This window comes from Anolis sagrei, chromosome 4, assembly GCF_037176765.1.
Source record: "Anolis sagrei isolate rAnoSag1 chromosome 4, rAnoSag1.mat, whole genome shotgun sequence".
Lineage (NCBI taxonomy): Eukaryota > Metazoa > Chordata > Lepidosauria > Squamata > Dactyloidae > Anolis > Anolis sagrei.
Window position 1 is genome coordinate 84,953,088 of NC_090024.1, and position 27,356 is coordinate 84,980,443.

Here is a 27,356-nt window from a genome sequence, read left to right on the forward strand (position 1 = left end):
ATTTAACTTGTTTAAATCCTAGCTCCTACGCCAAGGTACTGTCTGTTCTAGTACTCAGAAACTGTGGCATTTCTTTGTCTGTAGTGGATACCAATGGCTACATCTGCCATCACCAGAGGATATTTAAGTTCTAAGAACATATGTTTAAATAACCATATGTTCTACGAGAGCTTTTCCTATAATAAATGTGTTAGTCTTTGAGATGTCACAGGACACTTCATCCTAGAACAAATGAACATACCTGCTCCCATTGTAAATAATCATATTAAATGTATCTGTCACTGTCACAAAAGTTCAGGCTGACATTGAAGTTCTCATTTTATTCACAGCAATACGTATTATTAAGTAAGTTAGAATGCACAATGTCTTTCTCAAAGAAATCCAGTGAGATTCATGGCTGCATATGATATTACATCTTTAAACTAAAGTCCAGACACAGATCTCAGCCAAGGTAAGAGTTCAACTTTTCATTCAGTTTTTAAAACAGAATGTATTGATTTTATTTATTTATTTACTGCATTTATAGCCCTACATATATTTATATATTACTACATATATTTATGTAGGTCTGATTGCTTGTGTATAATAAACTACCAACTGAGGCAGGAGTCCAGGCATTTGATAAAGTGGTCTGCAGTCCCTGACACCTTCTGACAAATAAAACTTGTTAGTCTTCTAAGTGACATGTGATTCTTTCTTGTTGATCTACATCTATACACGTAAGCAGTGACAAAAAGAGATTTTGAGGAGCATATTATTATTAATGGTATAAGAACCAAGAATAAATAATTCCTCACACATATCAAAAACAGGGAACCAGATAGATGACAACAACATTAAAGAACTTTCAAAGGATAGGAATATTACAACTAAATTAATTCTGTTCATCTTTCTTCACTACAAAAGATGGATTCATTTTGTTTTTATTTACTTAATTTTATCCCATCATTCTCCTGTTATTAGGGGCTCTTCTACACAGCCCTATATCCCAGAATATCAAGACAGAAAATCCCACAATATCTGCATTGAACTGGGTTATCTGAGTCTACACACAGGGCCCTTCCACACAGCCCTATATCCTAGAGTCCACACATAAGGCCCTTCCACACAGCCCTATATTCTAGAATCCACCCACGGTCCTTCCACTCAGCCCTATATCCCAGAGTTCACATATAGGGCCCTTCCACACAGCTCTATATCTCAGAATATCATGACAGGAAATCCCACATTAGATATTGTGGGATTTTTGCCTTGACATTCTGGAATATAGGGCTGTGTGGAAGGGCCCTCAGATAATGTGGGATTTTCTGCCTTGATATTCCTAGGGCCCTTCCACATAGCCCTATATCCCAGAATATCAAGGCATTGAACTGGGTTATCTGACTCCACACTCAGATAATGTGGGATTTTCTGCTTTGATATTCTGAGATATAAGGCTGTTTGGAAAGGCCCAAGGACTTAAGATGTAGGCTAGATAATATCCATGCTGATATTTTCAGGAAAGGAAGCTGAGAAAAATGTGTGACAAGAGATGAAGTTATAAATCTTTTACCAAAAAAACCTATCACATGTCCCTGAAATAAGTCTCTATACCAAAAGACTGAAGAGTGATCAGTGTAGCCCCAGGTTCCAAAGCAGGGCCATAGGGAACCCAAGAAATTACAAATTAGCTAACAATTATTCTGGTTAAACCTGGTGGAAAGCTTTATTGAAAATAATACTGTCAAGCAGAAGTAACCAAAAGTTCTGCAGAGGTAAGCATTGTTGCTTCATTTATTTATTTATTTATATCCCACCTTTCTCAACTCTGTAGGGGACTCATGGCAGCTTACACATATAGGCAAATTAGATGCCAAAAACACACATAATGAAAACATAAGCATTAAAACACAATAAAACCTTAAAACCAATTGTTTGAAATCATGCAATCCAGTATCGTAGTCCGCATAAATCTTTAATAGTCCTTTGACAGTATCCATAAACATGTATACAGGATTGATTCAATATATGTTGTTTACTTAATTTAAAAAAATCATTGGACAACTTCCCTCACCAAACAGTCTTGAACAAACGTAGGAGAGGTCCTCTGATGTATTTTTATTGAGGCCAACCCCAAAATCTTTTCTAAAGTAGAACTTTTAAACTATTCATAAATGACCTGGTACGTTTGGTGAGACACTAGAGCACTCTAACACATATTTTCAAATATTTCACAAAATTACCAATGTCTGGATGGACCAATGACAGCTCAAAGTTGCATCATGCATCAGTGTACTATAACTTATTTGTATCAGATGCCAAAGGTAGACCTGAGGAACCTCACCTGGGTTGTTTGGGCCACAGCTTTTGTTATCCTCAGCCATCACTGGACATGGGGACTTAGGCGCCTTCTGCGCTGCCATATAATCCAGATTATCAACATAGAAAAACCACATTATCTGTTTGAACTAGATTATATGAGTCTACACTGCCATATAATCCAGTTCTAAGCAGATAATCTGGATTTTATATGGCAGTGTAGAAGGGGCCTCAGAGTCTGATGGGAACTGGGATCTAACAGCATCTGAAAGCCACATGTTCTCCACTCCTTCTCTAAAAAATAAGCAATTAAAGTTTTGTAATTTCCTCCTGCTCAAGGACACAGAGCACAGCCTTCAAAACCACATCCAGAGCCATCCAAAGGCCCATGTTGACTAAAGTGGAATATGCAACTCCTCCATGTGCTTGTTCTTCACTTGCATGACAATACAGAGAAAAGCTTCCTTCTTCGGCAACAAAGATGTCATTGTGACCAGAGAAGAACTGTGTATATGCGTGACCATATCAGAATAATACATACACAGAAGTTTGGATTAACTCCTTTGTGAACTGGCCTTTATGGAATGCATCTTCCTGTTAGCATTCTTAGGGTTCCAGTTACATGTTAATTAGCAGTGATATACTGCCAACAAAATGACCTTTTCATTGCAACATTTTCTGTGCAAATGAGTGAATGAAAAAAAACAGAAAACCTTCACAGAACATCTAATCTCAGAGACAGCAATTAAGTCAGATTATAAAGTACTCTAAAAACCCTAGTCCATTATGTAACTAAATAGGCCAATAATGAATGATTAATTCACATTTTAAAACAATAGCCCATATTAGCAGTGGCAGAAGTTTGGATTTGTCACCACTGGAGACTGACAATTATGTGTTTTCGAAGGCTTTCATGGCCGGAATCACTGGGTTGCTGTGAGTTTTCCGGGTTGTATGGCCATGTTCCAGAAGCATTCTCTCCTGACATTTCACCCACCTCTATGGCAAGCATTCTCAGAGGTTGTGAGGTCTATTGGAAACTAGGCAAGTGAGACTTATGTATCTGTGGTATGTCCAGTGTGGGAGAAAGAACTCTTGTCTGCTTGAGGCAAGTGTGAATCAAGGAACATGAAAGGCACTGCAGACTAATTCAACCTGGGAAGTCATCCATAGCAGGGCACTTGATGAACCAACCTGGACACAGCATATTATCTGAGAACACATGTCAGACTACACGGAGAAGCCATTGAAATCCACAAGCATGTGAACAATTTCAACAGAAAGGAGGAAACAATGAAAATGAACAAAATCTGGCTACCAGCATTAAAAAGTTCTAAAATCAAGACAGTAAATAAAGACCAACACCCCAAAAATAGGGGAATTCCAGACAAGAATCAACCAGGAGTGCTTTGAATACAATTTTCCTGCTTCTTGGCAGGGGGTTGGACTGGATGGCCCATGAGGTCTCTCCTTTGATTCTATGATTCTAGGGCCACCTAATATCTTCCAAGAAAGGAGTCCCCCAGGCAGCAATCAGCCAAGCTTTGACACTACAAGGCCATTAAATGTTAATCAAGGTGGCCAATTGTAACATTCACACCTGCCTCAATCAAACAAGAGTTTTTTCTCACATCCTGGACATTCCACAGATATATACACCCAAGTTGCCTAGTTTCCAATAGACTTCACAACTCTGGAGATGCCTGCCATAGATGTGGGTGAAATGTCAGGAGAGACCGTTTCTGGAACATGACCATATAGCCCAGAAAACTTACAGCAACCCACTTACAAAAGTGTTTAAAAATCGACATTTTCATGAGATATATATGGTTACTGCATGCTAAACTTGAGAAAGTTATTTTGTAGATCCCAGAATATCCAGCCTGTAGAGATGATGAACATACCAACTGGGAGACTCTGGGAGTTGTAGTCTTAGAACAAGGGATGTTTCATTACTTTGTCATTGCAGCAAAAGTTTAAAAAGACAGTAATGTTGTCATACATTTATAATCAAAGATTAAATTCAACTCTTTACAGTTTTGACCCACTGCGCCCCTGTCCTAAGGTGAATTTCTTAGCACCAGGAACTGATTCCTTTAATATCACCTGCATTCCTGTATCAAACTCATACTGCATGGCTTCAGAGAATAAGGAAGCATCAAATGTACTGTAGTAAGCAGAGGTTCTGTCTCCACGCATACACTGCTGTGGAAATGCTGAAATTTGTTCCGCCAATTCGATGGCACACTGAAGGGCTGCAAAACAAGAGAAATAGTGTGTTTCAAAAAGTAGGGAGAAAGTGTAGCACAAGTAATTAATTCAAGAAAGGTGGGGAGAATTGATATACAGTATATCCATAGACCCCATGGCATCCAGGTCCCTCTCAGATATCCCTCCCATTCAACCAAAATAGACATTAAAATGAAAAATGTCTCTCCTGAAAACTCTCCACAAAACTTTAAAAACGAGGTGCAGAAGACATCAAGAGACAACCTATTTAATCTTTGCTTGAGTCTTAGTTCTAGACGAGCTTCCTTTGAAATTAGTGTGTTATATAGTAATGCAACAACAAGCAGACTCCTCTTTCGAGAGTCATTCCTACAATCAACTTGAAAGCAAATCTTTTGGTGAGCAAGACTGAAGAGATTCTCCAGTTTAAGAAAATAACTTATTTTGGCTGATAGAGACATCCACATGTGAAAATATTATACTACATAATCTGATAAATTGGAATTTTACTGCAAAGGCTGTGACATTGCAACAAGAATGACTGGTCTCGCGAAACCCTCTTATAGTGCTGAGGCTTATTAAATATGGTTTTCTCTGGGCAAGCAGATGGCGACTATATTCTGTATCAGAAACTAGAGTTGATGTCCAATGCAATTATCTGAATCAGCACCCCTAATAACCAAACTAAATCTAAAGTTGACCAATTTGTAACCCTTTTGGTAGTAATGTTGGAGAGTGGTCCCTGGTCAAGTGGTCCCTAGTCAAACTGGTTCCTAGTAATAAAAAAAAAACCACTAATGTAGAGCAATTGATTTAGCGGAAGGACAATGGAAAAGGAAAAAGGATTGAAAGTAGGACTTCTGCAAGTCCACCCAAAGCATCTGTATATAAAGCACATGACACTCATATGTTCTGTCTTGTGAACCCATGTGGTTGAAGGGAAGAAGTCTAGGGAGGGAGCCAAGATAATAAAAACCAAAGGAATTAGGAAAGGGTTTTACTGTATAGGCGTGCCCGGTGGTGCAGTGGGTTAAACCCTTGTGCTGGCAGGATTGAAGACCAACAGGTCGCAGGTTCGAATCTGAGGAGAGCGTGGATGAGCTCCCTCTGTCAGCTCCAGCTCCCCATGTGGTAATATGAGAGAAGCCTCCCCCAAGGATGGTAAAACATCAAAACATCTGGGTGTCCCCTGGGCAACATCCTTGCAGATGGCCAATTCTCTCACACCAGAAGCAATTTGCAGTTTCTCAAGTTGCTCCTGATATGAAAAAAATAGTGCTATAAAGGTAATGCAATAATCATGAGCAATTCAGAGAGTCATTTCAGGATTCAGTAATAAGTGACAAGTTGGGCCTGTTGAGTAATCAGGGTAATGGTAATGTAATTCGTTTCTTTTTAAAATGTGACATTAGAGGCTCGGCAAAACAATGAGTCAGAACAGTTCTAGACAACATGCAGGTGGGTCATCAGATTTCCTGTCTGTTTATTAGGATCAACACAGCCAACTGAGTTGTGAGTTTATTCTCAGATAAGGCATTAGGGAAAAAACTGGCTAAATTCTAGGCTACTGAAGCGCATTGTTAGTCATGGATCAAACTAACATTCAGCAATTTTGGAGCAAAAGTGTGACCCCTGTTTCATAGAAGAAGACTGCCCCCTGGAGGCTTTGAGTGGTGTGATCCTCTTGAGTTTTGTTTTTAAGGGACGGTTGGCCTTCTTTTTTAAAAAAAAACAAAGAAGAGGACCACATGCGGTTGACATGTTACATGATTTCTCTCTGCATGGCAGAGAGTGGGACTAGATGGCCCCCTTCCAACTCTATTATTTTTTGATCTGGAAAATCTCATGGAATTCCCAAGGACGTGCTGCTGAGTAAGAATTCATATTTGTTGTTGTTAACTTCCATCAAGTCAACTTTGACTTATGGTGACCTCATGGGTGAGAGACCTCACCCTATTCTCAACAGCCCTCCTCAAGTCTTATAGACTCAATGTCATGGTTTCTGTGATTGAATCTATCCAGCTGAAATGTGGTCTTCCCCTTTTCCTAATGTCCTCTACTTTAAAGATAAAGGTAAAGGTTTTCCCCTGACATTAAGTCCAATCATGTCCGACTCTAGGGGTTGGTACTCATCTCCATTTCTAAGCCGAAGAGCCAGCGTTGTCCATAGACACATCCAAGGTCATATGGCCAGCATGACTGCATGGAACATCGTTACCTTCCCGCCAAAAGGAGCGATACCTATTGATATATTCACATTTGCATGTTTTTGAACTGCTAGGTTGGCAGAAGCTAAGGCTGACAGCAGGAGCTCATGCCATATCTCTTTTCATGATATGGCCAAAGTACAACAGCCTCAGTTTAATAATTTTGGCTTCTAGGGAGAGTTTGAGCTCAGTTTGCTCTAATACCAATTTGTTTATCTTTTTGGCAATCTATGGTATCTGTAGAATTCTTCTCCAGCATATTTTGATTTTCTTTCTATCAGTTTTCTTTACTATCCAGCTATCATAATCAGACATACACACATAATTAACAATGGTATGGGCAATGTTCTCCCTGTGTGTGTCTTTCTCTCTCTGTTTATCTATACCGTTACTAAATCTCAGGGCCTGCCCCGTGTGTGGTGTGTGTGTGTGTTTGAATGTTAGGCTTTCAACAACTGTGATACACAACACTTAACAGCATCATTAGCAACTGCCTTTGGGTTTCAGGTTTTGGTGTGGAAACCTCAGGACCTGGGACATTCCTGAATTGGCAAACTAACAAGCATGGGAATCACACTGTATTCCCGATGTTGTTTAAGTACATCTCTCAGCACAAGCCAGCATATCCAAGGGTGAGTAATGATGAGAGTTACAGTTCAATAACATCTGGGTTTCATCACTGAGATATAGGAGTGTCCTCCTGTTATTTTGATAGGTGGCTATGTGAGGGATAGGCAGAGGAAGCAATGTTCTGCCTAATACATGGATTATATAGACTGGGGAATGTCAAATGCATCCCACACATACACCACAAAAAGGAGACAGATTTTCCAATGTAGATGTATACTGAGAGCTTTGAAATAATTCTAATGATAGAGAATGACTCTAATGAGAAATAAAATCTATCTCACCATCGAAAGACAGACCACAACAAGATAAAAGGTGTTATTGCTTAACCAGCTGTCCAGGACTAACAGTAACACAGGCAAGTGCAAACATTTTGCTGAAACATTATTCCAAAAATCTCCCAAGAGATAAAAAGCTGGACACAAGGATTTGCCAGGGCCAGGCATGTTTGTTTAATAGTTCAAACAAAAGGTCAACCATGGCAATGTCCAAAGTCCTTGAACTTGGGCTGCCACTCTGTTCTTCATAAGTGATTTGAGACATGTTACTCCCCCCACCAATATGTTGTTACCGTTGTGTGCCTTTCATATTTTTTTCTGATTTATTACAAACACTAATGTGACCATATCATGCGGCTTTCTGAGGCTAAGATTATGTGACCTGTCCAACAACACTCTCTACGTTTTAATGGCTAAGCAGAGATTCAAACTCTGGTCTCCAGAGTCATAGTCCAATACTAAATCATTATAATGTGCTGGATCATGCTGACCATTAATGAAATCGTTAATCCTAAACGGTAAGTGCTTAATAGTATAATTTTACTTTATTATAGATATATACCAAGACAGGCACGAGGTCCAAAGTGTGGAAAATCCTCCAGTACAATCTTTCATCCATTTACCTGAGAGTAAGTGTAAAGGTAAAGATTTTCCCCTGACATTAAATCCAGCCATGTCATTTCTACGCCAAAGAGCAGGCGTTGTCCGTAGACACCTCCAAGGTCATGTGGCCAGCATGACTACATGGAGCGCCGTTACCTTCCTGCGGAAGCGGTCCCTATAGATCTACTCATATGTGCATATTTTCGAACTGCTAGGTTGGCAGAAGCTGGGGCTGACAGCGGAAGCTCACGCCTAAACCTCACTGAATTCTCTGGCACTTACTTCTGAGAGGACATTTTTTTAAATTACCCTGACAGTTCTTTATACATTAAAACACATCCTCTTCCATCTCAAACTTGTTAAACAAATATCCAAACATCAATGGTTAATTCTGGCACTGAAAACAGACAAAAATGTTTTTGGGGAAGTGTATCTAACCCACAGTTTGGGAAGGGGGGGAGGCTGTTGAACATCCCTAGTTCAGTGTAAACAAAACAGGTTTCATTCAGATTTCTTTCAAAATATATCTCCCTGATGCCAAATAAAACAATCATATTTTTACAAGGAATCCGGATATCAGAATGCAAAAAGGAATGGACAGCAAGTCTGCAGAGACATTAGTCACTTCTTGGATTTGAAGAAGAGAGACAGCTTCAGCCAGGATTAAATAACCTACTGTGCCACAAATGATCTGTCTCATCTTCATCCCATTACATTTCCATGATCAAAATAACATAATTAATTGACAAACACAAATATGCATAGAAAGTCCTTTTAAAAAAAACAAAACTCTTCAATCCTGTTATTTTTTGCCACCCTTCTGCTACAACACTAACAGCTTTCCCAACAGTTTCCAAAGCCTGTTTTGCACTGAGATATGAAGTGCATGCTGCCATTGTATTGTTCATAGACCTGAGAAATCTTGCAGACACACCAATCTGAGCTGAATCAAAGCAGCTTTGAAACCAGTTTACATGCCAATTCAGAAAGAGGCAAAAGGCCTGTTTCCTAGCATCTTCTTTCTACAGGAAAACTCAGCAGAAAGGTCAGACAGCCTGTTGTATACATTTACCTTATGGACGTAGTTCCTTCTCAGTGGTCAAAGGTTCACAGCAGGAATGTGTTTTTGTGGAGGGACACACCCTTGTTATTGGAAGAAATATTATTTCCATGTTGTCAAACTCTCTCATTTAGAAAATCCAGCCTCTGGCTTTTAAATGCAATGACGTTTTTAAAGAGCTGCCAATTGTCAGAGGCATAAATAAAGCTTGGAAAAGTTACTTTTTTGGACTACTGCTTTCTAAATCCTCCAGCCAGCAGGCTGCCTGTGATTAATTAATAAGTGTGACAAATTAATACGGTCAACAAAACTCCCTAAGCAACCCAACAGCGAAGTTTTAGTTATATGGATAGGAACTGGGATTTGCCCTGCTCCCTTTTCACATTCCTAGGCCTAATAAACAAGGTGGGGTATGGTGTAGTATATGAGTAAACTAACTTGTAACTTCAATACCCTCTTACACTAAAATATCCTCTTACACTAAAAGGTACCTTTCTTTCAGTCTCTCAAAATAATATTTGAACATGAATGTAGTCCTAGTTCTGCAACAGTCTTACCAAATATAATCTCCCCTGTACTCTATTATTTAACAACAGCATGTGCATGATTTATCCACCATACAAAAACCTTGTTTGTTGTTGTGTGCCTTCAAGCAGTTTCCTACTCATGGTAGGATTCTATCATGGGGTTTTCTAGCACTGAGTGTGCATGACTCACCCAAAATCCTGCAATATGTTTACATTAGGGTTGCCATAAATTGGAAACCAAGTGAAGATATACAACAAATTTAGACTCGTCAGCCAGAGTTCTCCAATGCTTCAGAAAATACAAGCTTGATATACAAAGGTTAGAACTATGGCTGTTAGAGCAAAATAATAGCAGTATAATTATGCAGTGTGAATTAGCTCCAGGTTATGTGATGATTTTCCAGGTAGGTCCTTTGATGTATCACCTCCAGAGGTACATCTGATAGGAACACAGGAGAGGACCTTCCCTAAAAGATTTTAGACTGGCAGCCCCTTTGTTATCCTTACATAGGCAGGTGAAGATCATTTTGCTTTGACAGGCCTTTGAGAGCTAAGTGATTCAGGAGAAAAGGTTCTTCGAGCACTGTATTGTTTATATTTGTTCTTCTTTTTAATGGCTAAGTATTTTAATTGCTTTTAATTTTAATACTTAATTATATTTTTTTAACTTTGGTGTGATATGCAATCTTTTAGCTTTACATGTTTTACATTTTGCAAGCCTCCTTGAGTCCTGGATTAGAAAAAGGTGGGATGTAAATAAATCATTGACTTCACTGAAACAAAAACACAAAAGACTGAGGCATGTTATATAATACATAGGGTTTGCTGATGTCCATCCTGGTTGACTTTGTGCATAGTTTGAAATTCAGCAACTAAAAATGATCTGGCACTGACCTTGGCCATTGGGAACTATTCGATTTGCCAGTCCAAACTGATATGCTTCTTGTGCATTAACAGGTCGCCCAGTTAGAATGAGATCCATCGCTCGTGACAAACCAATTAGTTTTGGTAGTCTCACAGTGCCACCGTCTATTAATGGAACACCTAAAAAGACAAACCAGTACATCTGAAGCAAACTTCACCTTATCTAGACTAAGGGCCCTTCCAAACAGGCCCTATATCCCAGGATCTGATCCCAGATTTTATGTTTATCCCAGATTATCTGGCAGCGTGGACTCAAATAATCCAGTTTAAAGCAGAAAACCTGGGATCAGATCCTGAGATATAAGGCCTGTCTGGAAGGGCCCTGAGAAAAAAGTTACAGCATAAGCGTTTGTAGATGTCTAAGATGCATGAGGCAATCACCACATCCACAAGTTTTACATTTCTATGGCTATTTATAGTCTATTCATGAAAGTTCTTTCCTAGGTACTACTCACCTCATATACCTGAGGAAGCACTTACCCTATAGGCGTATATGTCTAGACATTTTAATCAAAAATCAGCCCATAAAACCTGACTATTATGAAGGAAGGAACCATCCTCTTTTCTGAGTAGAGTGATGAAAGGCAAAAGCACCAATAACACACACAACCTCCATTATAGTGCCAGTTTTGGCTTTTTATTGTCTGTGCAAAGAAATAGGAGCTGGCCCACTAAAGAGGCATGGGTGCTTTTCCTACTCTGCAAAGTATCCATGGGCCATAATCCATAAGTTTGCCCCTAAAACCTGCTCTCAACTTGGAGGTTGACTTACACAGGAGTATATATGGTAGTCTATGAAAGCTTATGCTACTAACTTTGTTTTCTCAGTCTCAAAGATGATACAAAATCCCTTTACGATATATTTCAGACTAACATGGCTATGTTTTTAAATTTTACCTAGGTATAATAATTTATTTAATTTATTTACAATATTTATATTTCGCCCTTCTCACCCCAAAGGGGACTCAGAGTGAATCGCAGAACACGTATACAGCAAACATTCGATGCCGTTATACACTGAGAAGACAGATAACTGTACATAGACAGAGGTATATATAAGCTTTCCCAACTTTGGCATCTTGGAGGCTGTACCCTGTTCCGGCCATGGGGGGTGCTGTCACTCCATCTTCCTGGCTGAAAAGCTTTGTTTGTAAATTTCCTCCTTGACTGAATCACCAGCATTTTTCTGATATTTCCTTATGGGTGCCTTAAATACCTCCCTGCTTTAAAGCAGTACCTATTTATCTACTCACATTTGTTTTCAAACTGCTAGGTAGGCATAAGCTGGGCTAAAGGCCAGAAGCTAACCTTGACCTAAGCCCTGAACTGTCAACCTTTGGATTAGTAAGAATTACTGCATAGCGGTTAACCTGTTATGCTAAAGCCCAGAGCGGAAATCAAAATACTCATTTATTTAAAGAAACAAATCATAAAACTTACCAAAACGCCTGCAGAAAACTCCCAAAACAGCACTTTCTTCCACAACACGTAGATCAGCCAAGAGAGACAGCTCCAGTCCACCAGCCACAGCATACCCACTTACTGCAGCGATCACTGGCTTAGAAAAAGTCATCCTAGAAGGACCCTGTATATTTAGAATACACACTGATAAATATTGATGCTTTAAATACATACGGTTAGAACTCACTGTCTGTCCTAGTGATATGGGTCATGTTAACTAAAATTACTATACTTGTACACACTCTCCACTTGTTCCAAAAGTTAAAGTTCCAAGGCTGAGCAATCAGTGTTTGAGATCCTATTAGAAGAAAGATAACACTATGTAACATGATTTTTATTCCTGGGTTATAAATGTCATTTCCTAATTGGTTCTATCTTAAGAACATGGAAAAAGTTTGTTAAACTGTAAAACTTTGTTTTTGTGGGACACCCTGCAGCACATTTTGCTATAGTTTTACCATGAGTATTTCACAAAGTATCAACCAATTTAACATAGTATATGGCAGCCACGAAAACCAAGTTTCTAGAATATAACAACTACTACAAAGTAAGTACCACACAATTAAACAGGAATAACACTTTCAAACCAGGAACATAGTGTAATTTATTATAATGCAGTCAATGACATGTCTGTTCAGTGTTCACCTGTAAGTCCCAGAGTTTGATCAAGCTTGTTCCCAAATATATTCAGATGAATTTTCAGGGGCACTTTTTTTCCTTTATTTTAGTTAGATATGTGCAAATAGAGGATAAAAAGAGGCAGCAAGCAAAGACAAGGACTTGTTTTTTTTGTATCACAAACCTAAGACACTATCTGATCCAAGATTATTTAAGGGGAAAAATGAGACACAAAGCAATATTAATGTGTTGCAAGAAGCAAGTAGTCATATCTGTTTGTGTCAGTATAATGTTTTATTTTGTACTGCTCTCTGAAAGACTTATTTTATTTTAGGGTCTTATTATGCTTTAGAAAGTAACATATTCTTAATACTTCTGTGATTATTAAGTTATCACCAAAGCTATTCTTAATAATCTTATTATATTAAGTTTATATCAGTATATCTTTTAATGGGAATCTATCATTTTGCATTTTCAAACCAAGAGCCAAAATGAAATGTAAACATCTTATGAAATTCACACCTCTCCAAATTTTGCAGTTAATGAATACCTGGAAGTATCTATTGGGTACAAATCACATTAAAATGAATTAATGAAAGTAATGTCTAAAATGTAGTCTATTTTAAAAAGTGTGTACATGTTATGTGTATGTTAGCAAAATCTGTATTAAAATTTTAATACATAACACATTAAAATGCACACATAAAAAGGAATGTACAAAACATGTAACCATCAACTTAAAAAATTCTCAAACTTCCAAACAAATGAAAGTTAGGATTGGAAAAATTGGAAAAAAATTAAAATTGGCAGATTGCCCCAAATATTATTCAATCAACGGCTGACTGTTAACATTAACCTCCTCTGGCTGGGATTTTGGATACCTATTTAAAATATATTCTCACAATATACCTGTTTTAAAATTCATTTTATTATAAAAGGAGTTTATAGATTGATTTTTTTATTTTAAACTGTGTTTTTGAGACAAGAAGTGGATTGCAAAATCCAGAGAAGCACAGAGCCCAAAGGACATCCAAAGGATTACGGAAAGGACAATCATGTTCCAATTCATACATTAGTAAGTCTGGGGGATTCAGATTCCATAAAGACTTAATACTTTAAACATCTCCATAAGCCTTTCTCTTCAGTTCTGAATACGACTCAGAAAGCGGAATGAGCATACAATTAAAATTTTAAAATGGAATAGCTTTTCGTTCATCTCAGAGTACCAAAAATGAGGTCGCAGTCCCACAGTACAAAACTCTGTTGCTGCATTTCCCATGAACTTTTTGCAATTTAGCAAATATATTGCATTATTTGTGTTTATGTACTCTTTCTTTTCCCACAAATCGAGATTCAAGTTGGTTTGTATCGTGCAAATCATCATGCCCCCTTTTCCCTCCCTCCCTTTAAGCTTTGTTACTGTTCTGTGCCTTCAAGTTACGGTATTTATGATTTACAGTAGCCCTAAAGCAAAACTAACAAAACTATTAGGCAAAGCTTCCAAATATTCTTCAAGGGTAGCCTCAATTGAGAGCATTACAGTAATTCAAGTGGGATTTAACTAAAATGTATATCATTATGACCAAACCAATCATTTTCAAGAAAAGGGGCAGCAGTTGCATTATATGACTATTACACTCCTGCCCACAAGTTTCTTCTCACTCCTGGTTCAGAGCTTTGAAGATAATCACTAATACCTTGAGTTATGCCCAGCAATAAATTGGTTACGAGTCCAGGAAATGAATAATATGATCTTGTAAGCAAGCATCCATTAACACTCTTGATGTTTTCTGTATCAACTCCTGTTTCCAAAGGCTATTCAAACATAGGCCCATATAATTCACAATATAGTGTTCCACCACTTATCGCGGGGTTCCGTTCCAGGACCACCCGCGATAAGTGAAAATCCGCAAAGTAGGGACACCATATTAATTTTAATATTTATGCATTATTTTATATATATTATATATTATTTTCTTTCCTGCACTTCCTTGCCTGCCTCCCTGCCCATCCCAAGGCTACTTACCTGCCTCCCTGGCCGCCGTAGAGCCTCCGGAGCTACACAGGCAGTAGCAGGCCAGGGAGGCAGGCCTTCTCTGCTGTGCCTCGGGCTGCTGCACTTCTGGGGTCTGTGAAGGCCAGGGAGGTAGGCCTTCCCCACTGTGCCTCAGGCCGCCACACTTCTGGGCTCCCTGGCTTCCCTGAATGTAAATATTTAATATTTTTAATTAATATTTTCAAAAACCTGCGAAACAGCGAGTCCGCTAAAAGCGAACCACAAAATAGTGAGGGAACACTGTAATCAGTACAGGTGTAACTAAGAGATATACTACTAGGGTATTTTCTGGCGTATAAGATGACTGGGCGTATAAGACAACTCTCAACTTTTCAGTTAAACTATAGAATTTGGGATATATTCGCCATATAAGACTACCCCTCTTCCAATGCACAAAAATAAAAATTTTAAAAATATCAGATTTGATTTCAATATGGTCATTTTCCTATTACCGTACCTCCTTCTCTGTCTCTCAGATTTCACACATGCATGCCTCTGCCGCTTCACTGCAGTCCTCAGGAGCAAGATCTGAGTGACAGAGAAGGAGGTACGGTAATAAGATACAAGGGTGGGCCAGACAGGTGAAAGAGGCGTGTTTTTCTGGCCACAGTGCCGCTCTATCTCTTTTTTCTATACCCCGGGCATCCCAGATGCCTGCAACTTGCTCCACCCTTCACTTACACCTTCCTAGTGAGGCACCTCTCCACCTCATCATTGGGACTATGTTAAGTAACTTATTTCCATGAATCCTGGTGAGTGGATTTTCTTCTACCATACTTGTACAGCATCACCCTTGCTGCTTTTATATGGTCACCGCATACGGCAGGGATGTGGCCATTTTTGAGTCCCCCTACCATATGCAGCGACCACAGATTCTCCAGTCCAGCACTTGATTAAAAAGTAGTCTTATATGCCAGAAAATACAATATGTTGAATTGTCCATGGCAAATTATCCAGAGATCTCCCAGTAGACTGTGATCTAGTTTCTTTACACCTTAATAGAAAATATAGTGAACAATACAAATAATTGCAAGGGTTACTTTGAATCAAAATATAACTTTTAATTTGGAAGTTAAGCCCATTTGATTTCAGTTTCTCATGGGGCCCTTACACACAGCCCTGTATCCCAGAATATCAAGGCAGAAAATCCCACAATACCCACTTTGAACTGGGTTATCTGAGTCCACACTCAGATAATATGGAATTTTCTGCCTTGATATTCTGGAATATAGGGCTGTGTGGAAGGGCCCTTGGAGAAATGACAATTTTATTATTTCTTCCTCTCCTTTCCTTTAGCTGAAATGTGTTACTAGTTTCCATAGTGAAGCACAGCATAGCTACAGAACTGGACTTTCACAGCATTGCTGGGATTTCCCTCCAGTCTATTTCCCAGAACATACCATGGGACCAGGACCTTTGGTGACATCTTGTTCCAATTTGACTGAGCTTGGGTTGTCAGCCAGCTCCTTCAAATCATAACCAGCACAGAAATTTCCTCCTGCAAAACACCAGAAGACATGGGTGATGGGAAAGTTAGCAGATGGGAAAATAAAAAGTGTGGGTGTCCATTCTACCCCACCCCACCCCATTTTGTTTTGTTCTGTTTTGGTTAAGAAATGAACTGCCCTTTAAAAGGGAGACATTTTTCTTCTATTCAGAAACATGTGTTCCATTTGGCAGACATGAACTGTGAAGGGACAGCTAATCACTAAATGGAATTTGTCTTAATGCACCAAGGGAACACGGCTCATTGTTGGGTCAAATGCAGTCCTCTGAATATGAGTTTCCAACACATGTGGCTGAACACTATTTGAAACTAGGGGACTGTACACTTTTGTGATCCAACAAGACTGCCTCAGCCTGCCCAAACAAGACAATTCTTTATGTCCTTATATTACCACTCAATATATAATGGCCTAAATTCAGGGTAGAAATCATGTGGCCATCCAACATACCTGTTGGAATTGAAGTTCCAAAAGTCTTAGGTTGCATAGTTACGTTTGAATGCTAGGAATTGCTGTCAAACAAGATCTGAAAGGCCATATGATTCCCCCCTCTGGCTAAACCAGGCATGGGCAAACTTCGTCCCTCCACGTGTTTTGGACTTCAACTCCCACAATTCCTAACAGCCAGTAATCTGGCTGGGATTCCTGGGAGTTGAAGTCCTAAACATCTGGAGGGACGAAGTTTGCCTATGCCTGGGATAAACCCAATTATTAGTCTAAATGAGAAGCACTGAATCAATGGAACTTACATTAATGCTTATTGACATTATTCCAACAGGTTCAACAGGTCTCTTCTAGTTGGCATTAACAGTTGATCTTAGGCCAATATTTTCTTCACCTTTAATGTTTATAAGTCCATAGTAAAAATACGAATTTGTCATGCTTGCATAAGTTCCTACCAGTGCATGCAGCTGGATCTCAGCAAGTCCCAAGCATATTCCAGAATCTAGATACTGATACACAACAACCGTGAGGAAGCATCCACACAGCATGGAAAATGCTTGACCTCCCACACTTTTACTAGAGGTGTCCAAATGATGCTTCAGCATGGAAAATGCACAACCTCCCGTGTTTTTACCTGAAGCGTCCAAATGACAACCAAATGATGCCTCAGGTAAAAGCAAATTAATTCAAGATAAAGTAGGAAAACTATGCTTTGTCCCAAATTAATCTGATACCTGGAAAGACCCGGTTCTTTCCAGGTGTGGGCCCTGTGTAGATTGGAGTGGTGTGGTGGTAAGGTACAGAGATGTTCCTGCTCTGGGTTACAACAGGCTGCTAGCATAAGTTTTGTCATGCTTGCATAAGTACATCAGTCCAGGGCTCAGAAAGCCAAGATGAACTCATGAATATCTGATTCCTCCCCGCCCCCCGCCTTCCCCCCTCCCCCATTAAAGCAAACTTGCCATCCCCTTTCATCACATTATTCTAGGTTAACAAACATGTCGCTCTTCAGGTATTTCCTTGGCTTTTTACAAGTAGATCATTTTATCCAAGGACACCCCGCACCAAAGGGCCCGGAAAAAAATCTTGTTCCATGAACAGAGGCCCTTATTGTCCCTGTGGAACAACTTTCTGGAAGCTGTGCTGCATTGTTCCAGAAATGCTGATACCTGTACAGTTGGAATGAGTGTGGACAATCCATCCATCACAGTTTTTCAGCCAACGAAAATCTAATGCCTCAAAATGACAATGAAGTATTAGCATGTATACAAAAAATGAATAAATGTGGACTTCTGCCACTCATGACTTTTGTTCCCAGTGTCTCATTGTTCCCAGTGCCTCACCCCTTAGGCAATCCTAAGGAAGCAAGAAGGAACAAATTACACATTAATTGGACTCAGCCGGCCAATTTCATGGCATTAGGTTTTTAATCTTCAATGCAACAATGAGACACCAAAAACTGTGGGTGTGGAGAAAGATGCAACTAGTCCGTTCCATTTCAGAGTGTCATTGTAATCGTTTCAGAAAACCAAAATCCCAAGGAAGGCACACTGGAGGTCTGTATTTATCAATTTAAAAACTGTTGTTGTTGTTTTTCAAATTAGAAAACTGTTTTAACCACCTCCAAGAATTTATTGCAAACGATTCCAAAAACTAGCCAGCATGTCCTCTGTGTCAACCCTTATCATCAAGTCATTTTTCCTTCTTCTTCCATTGCACAAAGAGCTAATTCGGGACTCTTCTTGTGCGGCTGAGGAATCATTACTTTTGTGTGCGTTGGAAACAGAAGAAAGAACTGCTGTTGACTGTACCACCACGATGAAAACCAAAGCGCTGGCGTGCCCACAGTGTTTACTTTAACATCCAGCTCTGCAACTGTACGGAAATCAACTCACGGACTCTCCCAGAGCCTGAAAGGCCACAAAACAGGCATCACCCAGATATGTCTTTAACAGATGGGACCCCTGTTCTAGAGTCATGGCCCAATGCTATAATTTTCGCAATCAAATCACAGTTCTATAAATAATCTTATGTATACACATCTTTTGCAGAGGGTGGGAAGGGAGAACAAAGCTTCAAAATATAAATACAGATTTTTAAAAAGGTTTCCGACTATAATCTCAACTCATTCCCCTCAGAAAACCAGTAATGCATCTGTTTTTCATTTCAACCGAATCCACTTTTCCTCTATTAGTGAAATAAACATAGTAATTACAGGACAAAATAGTTAAGACTGACCAGCTATTTGCAGGCAGGGTCAGAGGAAGGAAATAGAAATCTAGGTCTGCTTTGATTTCCCCCCAGAAAATGCATTATACTGTCACATTAAATTGCTGCAACTGTGTAATTTAAACATGGAGCCTGGTCTCTCTTATCACTAGAGTCGATTTTATAATGGCTATGCCAAATGGTTTTCCCATTTTAGCTTTCTGGTTAAAAGTACTGTTTTTCAAGATGCTAGAAATGTTCCATTTCCGCCCTCAATAATATCTCCACCCATTCCGTTTTTCTATGCCTGATTATAGTCACTGGGCTGACTTTCTGCTGCTATCACATTCCTATTCCCTTCCTTGGATAAAGGTTTCTTATTAATGATGTAAACCCAGCTGCATTCCAAGGAGGTGGACAGGAAGTGAGAGCAATCACATGTGGGCTAGACCTTTGTCCTTTCCACCTTATTAAAAAGTCCAGAGGAAGTGGTCAATATATTGCTTCAATAAGGAAGGGTTCCAACATACCTAAATGGGATTCCTATAAGAAAATAGTTGGAGCCCACTGCATTTGAGAGAAAACACCCAGTTTCCACCATATGTTTTCTGGATAAAGTATTTGAGCCTGTGGTGATCTCTCAGCTTCAATGGATAAGATAAATTAACTTGTGTACCAGCTGTGCCTGTACCTTGGGAAGTCTGACTTGGCCATGGTAGCCCACGCTCTGGTTACATCCCATATAGACTACTGCAACGCACTCTACATGGGGTTGCCTTTGAAGACTGTTCGGTAACTCCAAATGGTCCAATGGGCCACAGCCAGATTGCTAAAAGGAGCGACACTCAGGGAGCATACTACTCCTCTGTTGCTCCAATTCTACTGGCTGCCTGTCTGCTACTGGGCACAATTCAAAGTGCTAGCCTTGCTCTTGGTCCCGCCTTCTTCGCAGATGCGTTTGGCGGGGATGAGAGACAGGGCCTTCTCAGTGGTGGCCCCTCGGCTGTGGAATGCCCTCCCTATGGATATTACATCGGCCCCCTCCCTCCGAACATTTTGCAAAAAAGTTAAAACCTGGTTTTATGAGCAAGCATTTGCAAATGCAGTATAACAGGCAAATATAGATCTATAAAATGACTGGATGACGTGATTGGGAAATGATTTTAGTAGGAAGATGCCGTGGATTTATGTTTATATTGGTTTTGTATGGTTTTTATATTATTAGCTAAATGTTTTTCAATTGTATTTATGTTGTTGGGGGCATCAAATTGTGCCGACTGTAAACTGCCTTGAGTTGCCTTCGGGCTGAGAAAGGCGGTATATAAATATGATAATAAATAAATAAATAAATAAATAAATAAATAAATAAATAAATACATCAGTGGTTCTCAACCTGTGGGTCCCCAGATATTTTGGCCTTCGACTTCCAAAAATTCTAATAGCTGGTAAATTGGCAAAACAAAGAATCTTAATTCAGACAAGACAGAAGGGCTCATTTTCATCTGAAAGGCACATCAGGGAATAGGAGGAAGACTAAATGAATTAGTTTATGTGCAAATACCTTACTGGTACAGTTTTTAAAACTGTAACATTGGAAGAAGCCTTGTCTTACCCAATCCATGAAGCACTGCTACAGTCAGGGAATGGTCCTCTTCAAATGACCTGAAAGCTTGTACTAGCAACTTTGCGGTTTCCTGGTTCACAGCATTCCTGACTTCTGGCCTGTTAATGCCAATTGCCAGGATGGTCCCATGGATTTCAGTAATTACGTTCCTTTTACCTGAAATAAAAAAATAAATAAAGCTGCAACCTTGATGAGAAATTTCTTAAAACTAAACATTTATCCTTATATAGTTACAGAGGTAATAATAATCCATAGTTAGTTAAGGGATCACTGATGGGATTTATACATTTTTAAGGTTTACATGTTATCTTTTAATTAAGTTTCATATTTCTAATTTTTGATGACTATAACTTCATCAATTGTTTAATTTCTTATTGTTGTTGCCTAGAGTAGGATATAATGATAACAACAACGACAACAACACTATGTAACACGATTTTTGTTCCGAGGTTACAAATGTAATTTCCTAATTGCTTCTATCATAAAAACATAGAAAAGGTTTATTAAACTTTTTTTGCGGGACATCCTGAGGCACGTTTTGCTATAGTTTTTCAATGACTATCTCAATGAGTCTCAATCAATTCAACACCGTTTTATGTCTGCCATAAAAACAAAGTTTCTGAAGTAAAACAGCTACTGTCAAAGTAAGCATTGCACAATTAAACAGGAAATAACACTTTCAAACCAGGAACAGGAAAAAAAATCAAATTGTGTTACATAGCATAATAATACGTTATCAATAATGTGTTCAGATAAAGATATATAAGCTAAAGGTAAAGGTTTCCCCTGACATTAAATCTAGTCATGTCTGACTGGGGTGGTAGTGCTCATCTCCATTTCTAACACGAAGAGCTGGTGTTGTCCGTAGACACCTCCAAGGTCATGCGGCCTGCATGACTGTATGGAGCACCTTTACCTTCCTGCAGAAGCGGTATGGTATTGATCTACTCACATTTGCATTTGCATGTTTTCGAACTGCTAGGTTGACAGAATCTGGGGCTAACAGTGGGAGCTCACCTCACTCTCCAGATTCAAATTGCCAACCTTTCAGTCAGCAAGTTCAGCAGCTCAGCAGTTTAACCCACTGCACCACCAGAGGTTGTACATTTACCCAGAACATAGAAGTAACACATTGCAAATAAATACATGACCTTGTAGCATGTTACTTTTCCTACCTAATTAAACTACAGTAAAGTCTCGCTTAACCAACCTTTGCTTATCCAACGTTCTATATTATTCAATGCAGTCTCCCTCCCACCCGGATGCCCAGGTGAGAAAGTCGAGTGTATATTTACCTGTGGAATAATGTCCAGGATGGGAGAAAGAAAGAACCCTTGTCTGTTTTGATACTAAATTTGTAAATACAGTAATTACTACATAATATTACTGTGTATTGAACTGTCTTTTCTGTCAATTTGTTGTAAAACATAATATTTTTGTGCTTAATTTGTAAAATCATAACATAATTCCTTAATCCCTCCTTATTATCCAACATTTTCGCTCATCCAACGTTCTGCCAGCCCATTTATGTTGGATAAGGGAGACTCTACTGCAGCATTTCTCAACCTGGGGGTCGGGACCCCTGAGGGGGTCGCCAGGTGCTTTCAGAGGGGTTGTCAAAGACCATCAGAAAACACCGTATTTTCTGTTGGTCTTGGGGGTTCTGAGTGGGAACTTTGGCCCAATTTTATTGTTGGTGGGGTTCAGAATGCTCTTTGGTTGTAAGTGAACTATAAATCCCAGCAACTACAACTCCCAAATGTCAAGGTCTATTTTCCCCAAACTCCAGTAGTGTTCACATTTGGGCATATTGAGTACTCATGCCAAGTTTGCTCCAGATCCATCATTGTTTGAGACAACAGTGCTCTCTGGATGTAGATGAACTACAACTCCAAAACTCAAAAGTCAACACCTACACTAGACTCTTTCAGTATTTTCTGTTGGTCATGGGAGTTCTGTGTGCCAAGTTTGGTTCAATTCCATCGTTGATGGAGTTCAGAATGCTCTTTGATTGTAGGTGAACTATACATCCCAGCAACTACAACTCCCAAATGACAGAATTAATCCCCCTTCCCAACCCCACCAGTATTCAAATGTGGGCGTATGGGCTATTTGTGCCCAATTTGGTCCAGTGAATGAAAATACATCCTGCATATCAGATATTTATGATTCATAACAGTATCAAAATTACAGTTGTAAAGTAGCAATGAAAATAATTTTATGATTGTGGGGTCACCACAACATGAGGAACTGTATTAAGAGGTCGCGGCATTAGGAAGATTGAGAAACATTGTTCTACTGAAGGGGTCCTCAATCTAAGGCCCGGGGGCCGGATACGACCCTCCAAGGTCATTTACTTGGCCCTCGCTCAGGGTCAACCTAAGTCTGAAACAACTTGAAAGCACACAACAACAACAACAACAACAACAACAATCCTATCTCATCAGCCAAAAGTTGGCCCACATTTCCCATTGAAATACTAATAAGTTTATTAATTATTTCTTTATTATTTATTTACAGTATTTATATTCCACCCTTCTCACCCTGCAGGGGACTCAGGGAGGATTACAATGTACATATACATGGCAAACATTCAATGCCATAGACACACAACATATATAGACAGACACAGAGGCAATTTAACATTCTAACTTCTGGCCACCAGGGGAGCTGTCGCTTCACCATCCATTTGTGACTTTGATGAAGTACTTCCCCATTCTTTGCATACTTCCTGGAGATTTTTATGATCTCGTAAATCAGTTAAATTATATTTCTTAAAATTGTTATTCATGTTAATTATTGTATTGTTTTTAAGTGTTTTTTCGCACTACAAACAAGATATGTGCAGTGTGCCTAGGAATTCATTCATGGTTTTTTCAAATCATAATCCGGCCCTCCAACAGTTTGAGGGACTGTGACTTGGCCCTCTGTTTGAAAAGTTTGTGGACCCCTGCTCTACTTTATAATAATGTTTCATTTGCAAACCAATGTAACGAGGCATTATTTTGTAATGGGAACATGTACTTGTCACTTTATCAAGCTCCTTTTCAAGACACAAAATATTTCAGGGGATATGTTGACATTTTCCCCAAACTTAACTCTGTTTCCTCTCTCCTTTTTAATTGTTCACTCCAGAAAAAGAAACAAAAACTAACACATAACTTAACAAGTAAGAAGAAAATGCAATTATCAAAAAAGGAAATCAGAGAACAGGATAGCAGTAATGTAGTCTTTTTAAGAGTGACATCCAAGTTTGACTTTTACTACATCTTCAGAAACGTTGCTAAATGCATGGGCTGGATTAAGTTTATTTGAGTCTGACCATTTTCACTCTTTAAACAAGAAAAGAAGAAAGGATGAAAGAGCTAGCAACAAAAATGAAGAAATTGTCAACGCTGGACCCAAAGAGAAAAATTAAAACACACGAGGCACTTTATAGTGATTAATAATAATGAACAGATGTTTTAAAATGGGCTATGGTACAGTTCACTAATTTGCCAGAAAACATCTTGTGCATGTGTCTTCAAGCTGTCTGTCTGTCTAAGTATGGAGACCACATGCTTAGGCAAGGAACCTGCTTAGATTTAAATAATGTTCTTAAACACTCAGATTCACGTTGTAATGTGCCAGAGGAGAAAGACTGCTAGTGATAATTCCCAGAATCTAAATCTCAGTCCTCTTCTTGCTGTGTTCCACTCCAAGGATCAAAGAGGTTTACGGTTTTTTTGTTTGTTTGTTTTGCAAAAAATAAACAAAACAAAAATAGTGGGTTGTTGTAGGTTTTTCGGGCTATATGGCCATGTTCTAGAAGCATTCTCTCCTGACATTTCGCCTGCATCTATGACAAGTATCCTCAGAGGTTGTGATTTTGTCATTTGGGAGTTGTATTTATTTATTTACAACTTTTATATGTCGCCCTTCTCACTCCAAAGGCGACTCAGAGTGGCTTACAAGATATATATACATACAATATATTATATTATTAGCACATTACAGTACAATATCAGTATTAAATAATATTACTATATTGTATTGTACCATTATATTGTAATATTATTAGTAATATTACATGCAATATTAATATATAATTATAATATCATATTATTATTAGTAGTAGTATTATATTGTATTACATTATAATATTTATAAATTATAAGTTGCTGGGATTTATAGTTCACCTACAATCAAAGAACATTCTGACCTCCACCAATGAGGGAATTGAACCAAACTTGGCACACAGAACTCTCATGACCAAGAGAAACTACTGGAAGGGTTTGGTGGGCATTGACCTTGAGTTTTGGAGTTGTAGTTCACCTACATCCAGAGAGCACTGCAGACTCCAGCAACGATGGATCTGGATCAAACTTGGCACGGATACTCAATGTGCCCAAATGTGAACACCGGTGGAGTTTGGGTGGGGGAGAGGAATAGACCTTGACATTTGGGAGTTGTAGTTGCTGGGATTTATAGTTCACCTACAATCAAAGAGCATTCTGAACGCCACCAACGATGGAATTGAGCCAAACTTGGCACACAGAACTCCCATGACCAACAGAAAATACTGGAAGGGTTTGGTGGGCATTGACCTTGAGGTTTGAGTTGTGATTTACCTACATCCAGATAGAACTGTGGACTCAACAACGATGGATCTGGACCAAACTTGGCATGAATAATACATATGCCTGAACGTGAACACTGGTGGAGTTTGGGGAAAATAGACCTTGACATTTGGGAGCTGTAGTTGCTGGGATTTATAGTTCACCTACAATCAAAGAGCATTCTGAACCCCACCAATGATAGAATTGGGCCAAACTTCCCACATTGTTGTTGTGTGCTTTCAAGTCGTTTCAGACTTAGGTTGACCCTGAGCGAGGGCCAGGTAAATGACCTTAGAGGGCCATATCCGGCCCCCAGGCCATAGTTTGAGGACCCCTGCTCTAGGACATGGCCATATAGCCCGAAAAAAACCTACAACAACCCAATCAATGTTGACTTGATGGCAAATTCTGTAATAACTGGGTTGTTGTAGGTTTTTTTCGTGCTATATGGCCATGTTCTAGAGGCATTCTCTCCTGACGTTTCGCCTGCATCTATGGCAAGCATCCTCAGAGGTTGTGAGGCTCTGTAATAACTTTTCCTCCCTGTCCCGCAGTACCGGCGTTCGGCCTGCAGGTGTCGCTGAAGGACAGCAAAAAAGCACTGCGGGGCCACCCAGGCTCCGAAGGGAGCCAGTGGTACGCAGAGTAAGTTCCTTCTTGTTTGTTTGTTTGTGTTCCTGACCCACAACCGACTCCTCTGCCTGCATACGAACCCCCTTTGCTGGTCAGGGAAGGCACCGGAGCTACAAACAAACCTTTGGGTGTCTCGCCAGCACTGGAAGAAGCTGAGTGCGTCTGCATGGCGGCGGGCGATGGCCTCCAAGGGCGGCTCAGGAAAAGCCCTCCACTCACCAAACGGGAAGCTGTTGGCAACAGCAAGCGGCTGCACATTGCAAACGCCCGAAAACTTGAGAAGGATCCCCCTCCCCAAAGGAAGACAATCCCAGCCCTGTAACCACACTCGTGTCGTCGTCTTATGGACTTTTGCCTTCCACTACCGCCCCCTCCAGGTTTGGACTATCCTTGCCGCAAAGAGAGTTGGAAGAGATCCCAAATAATGCATCCTGCCATGAAGGAAAAGGCAAAGCTCCCCAGAGACATTTCCATCCTGTCACTTCTTGAGACCCCACCAGCTCCCAGGCAGCATAGTTCAATTACCCATAAGAAGGCCCTCCTAAAGTTTAGATGGAATTCTGCCTTGGTTAGACTACATCTGGAATATTGTGTCCCATTCTGGGCACCACAATTGAAGAGAGATATTGACAAGCTGGAATGTGTCCAGAGGAGGGCGACTAAAATGATCAAGAGTCTGGACAACAAGCGCTATGAGGAGCGGCTTAAAGAGCTGGGCATGTTTAGCCTGAAGAAAAGGCTGAAAGGAGACATGATGGCCTTGTATAAATTCGTGAGGGGAAGTCATAGGGAGGAGGAGCCCCCGGTGGCGCAGTGGGTTAAACCCCTGAGCCTGCAGGACTGAAGACCGACAGGTCGCAGGTTCGAATCCGGGGAGAGGTGGATGAGCTCCCTCTGTCAGCTCCAGCTCCTCATGCGGGGACATAAGAGAAGCCTTCCACAAGGATGATAAAAACATCAAATCATCCAGGCGTCCCCTGGGCAATGTCCTTGCAGACAGCCAATTCTCTCACACCAGAAGCAACTTGCGGTTTCTTAAGTCGCTCCTGACACGACAAAAAAAAAAAAAATAGGGAGGAGGGAGCATTATCAGTTCTCATGAAGCATTGTGATTACTGTTAACCCTGCTACCAAAATGCCTGGTCCCAAAACCGGTATTTGAGCTTTTTTCTTAAAGGAGCCAACCTAATTTCACTGGGAGGGTGTTCCACAGATGGGGGTCCACCTGTCTCTTGTCCCCACCAGACAGGTTTGCAGGAGGGTGGAATAGAGAGCAGGGCCTCCCTGGATGAAATTAGACTCTGAGGCAGATCATAGAGGGAGATACATTTGGACAAGTAAGCTGGGCCGGAATCATATAGGGCTTTATAAGCCAAGACCAGCACTTTGAATTGTGCTTGGAAATGGACCGACAGCCAGTGGAGCTGACACAACGGGGGAAGGGGGGTATGTTCCC

General features: G+C 39.9%; 1 protein-coding gene across 1 annotated transcript; it reads right to left on the reverse strand.

Moving 5' to 3' along the window:
* Positions 1–1,935: 1,935 nt before the first annotated feature.
* On the reverse strand, positions 1,936–26,256 carry LOC132774578 (enoyl-CoA hydratase EchA19-like). The gene is made up of 6 exons (XM_060774789.2): positions 26,023–26,256; positions 20,658–20,825; positions 16,289–16,386; positions 12,194–12,338; positions 10,724–10,873; positions 1,936–4,553 (listed from the first exon to the last, which is right to left on the reverse strand). Exons 1-6 carry the CDS (start codon positions 26,156–26,158, stop codon positions 4,330–4,332), a joined length of 921 nt encoding a protein of 306 aa, XP_060630772.2. The 5' UTR covers positions 26,159–26,256; the 3' UTR covers positions 1,936–4,329.
* Positions 26,257–27,356: the final 1,100 nt, after the last annotated feature.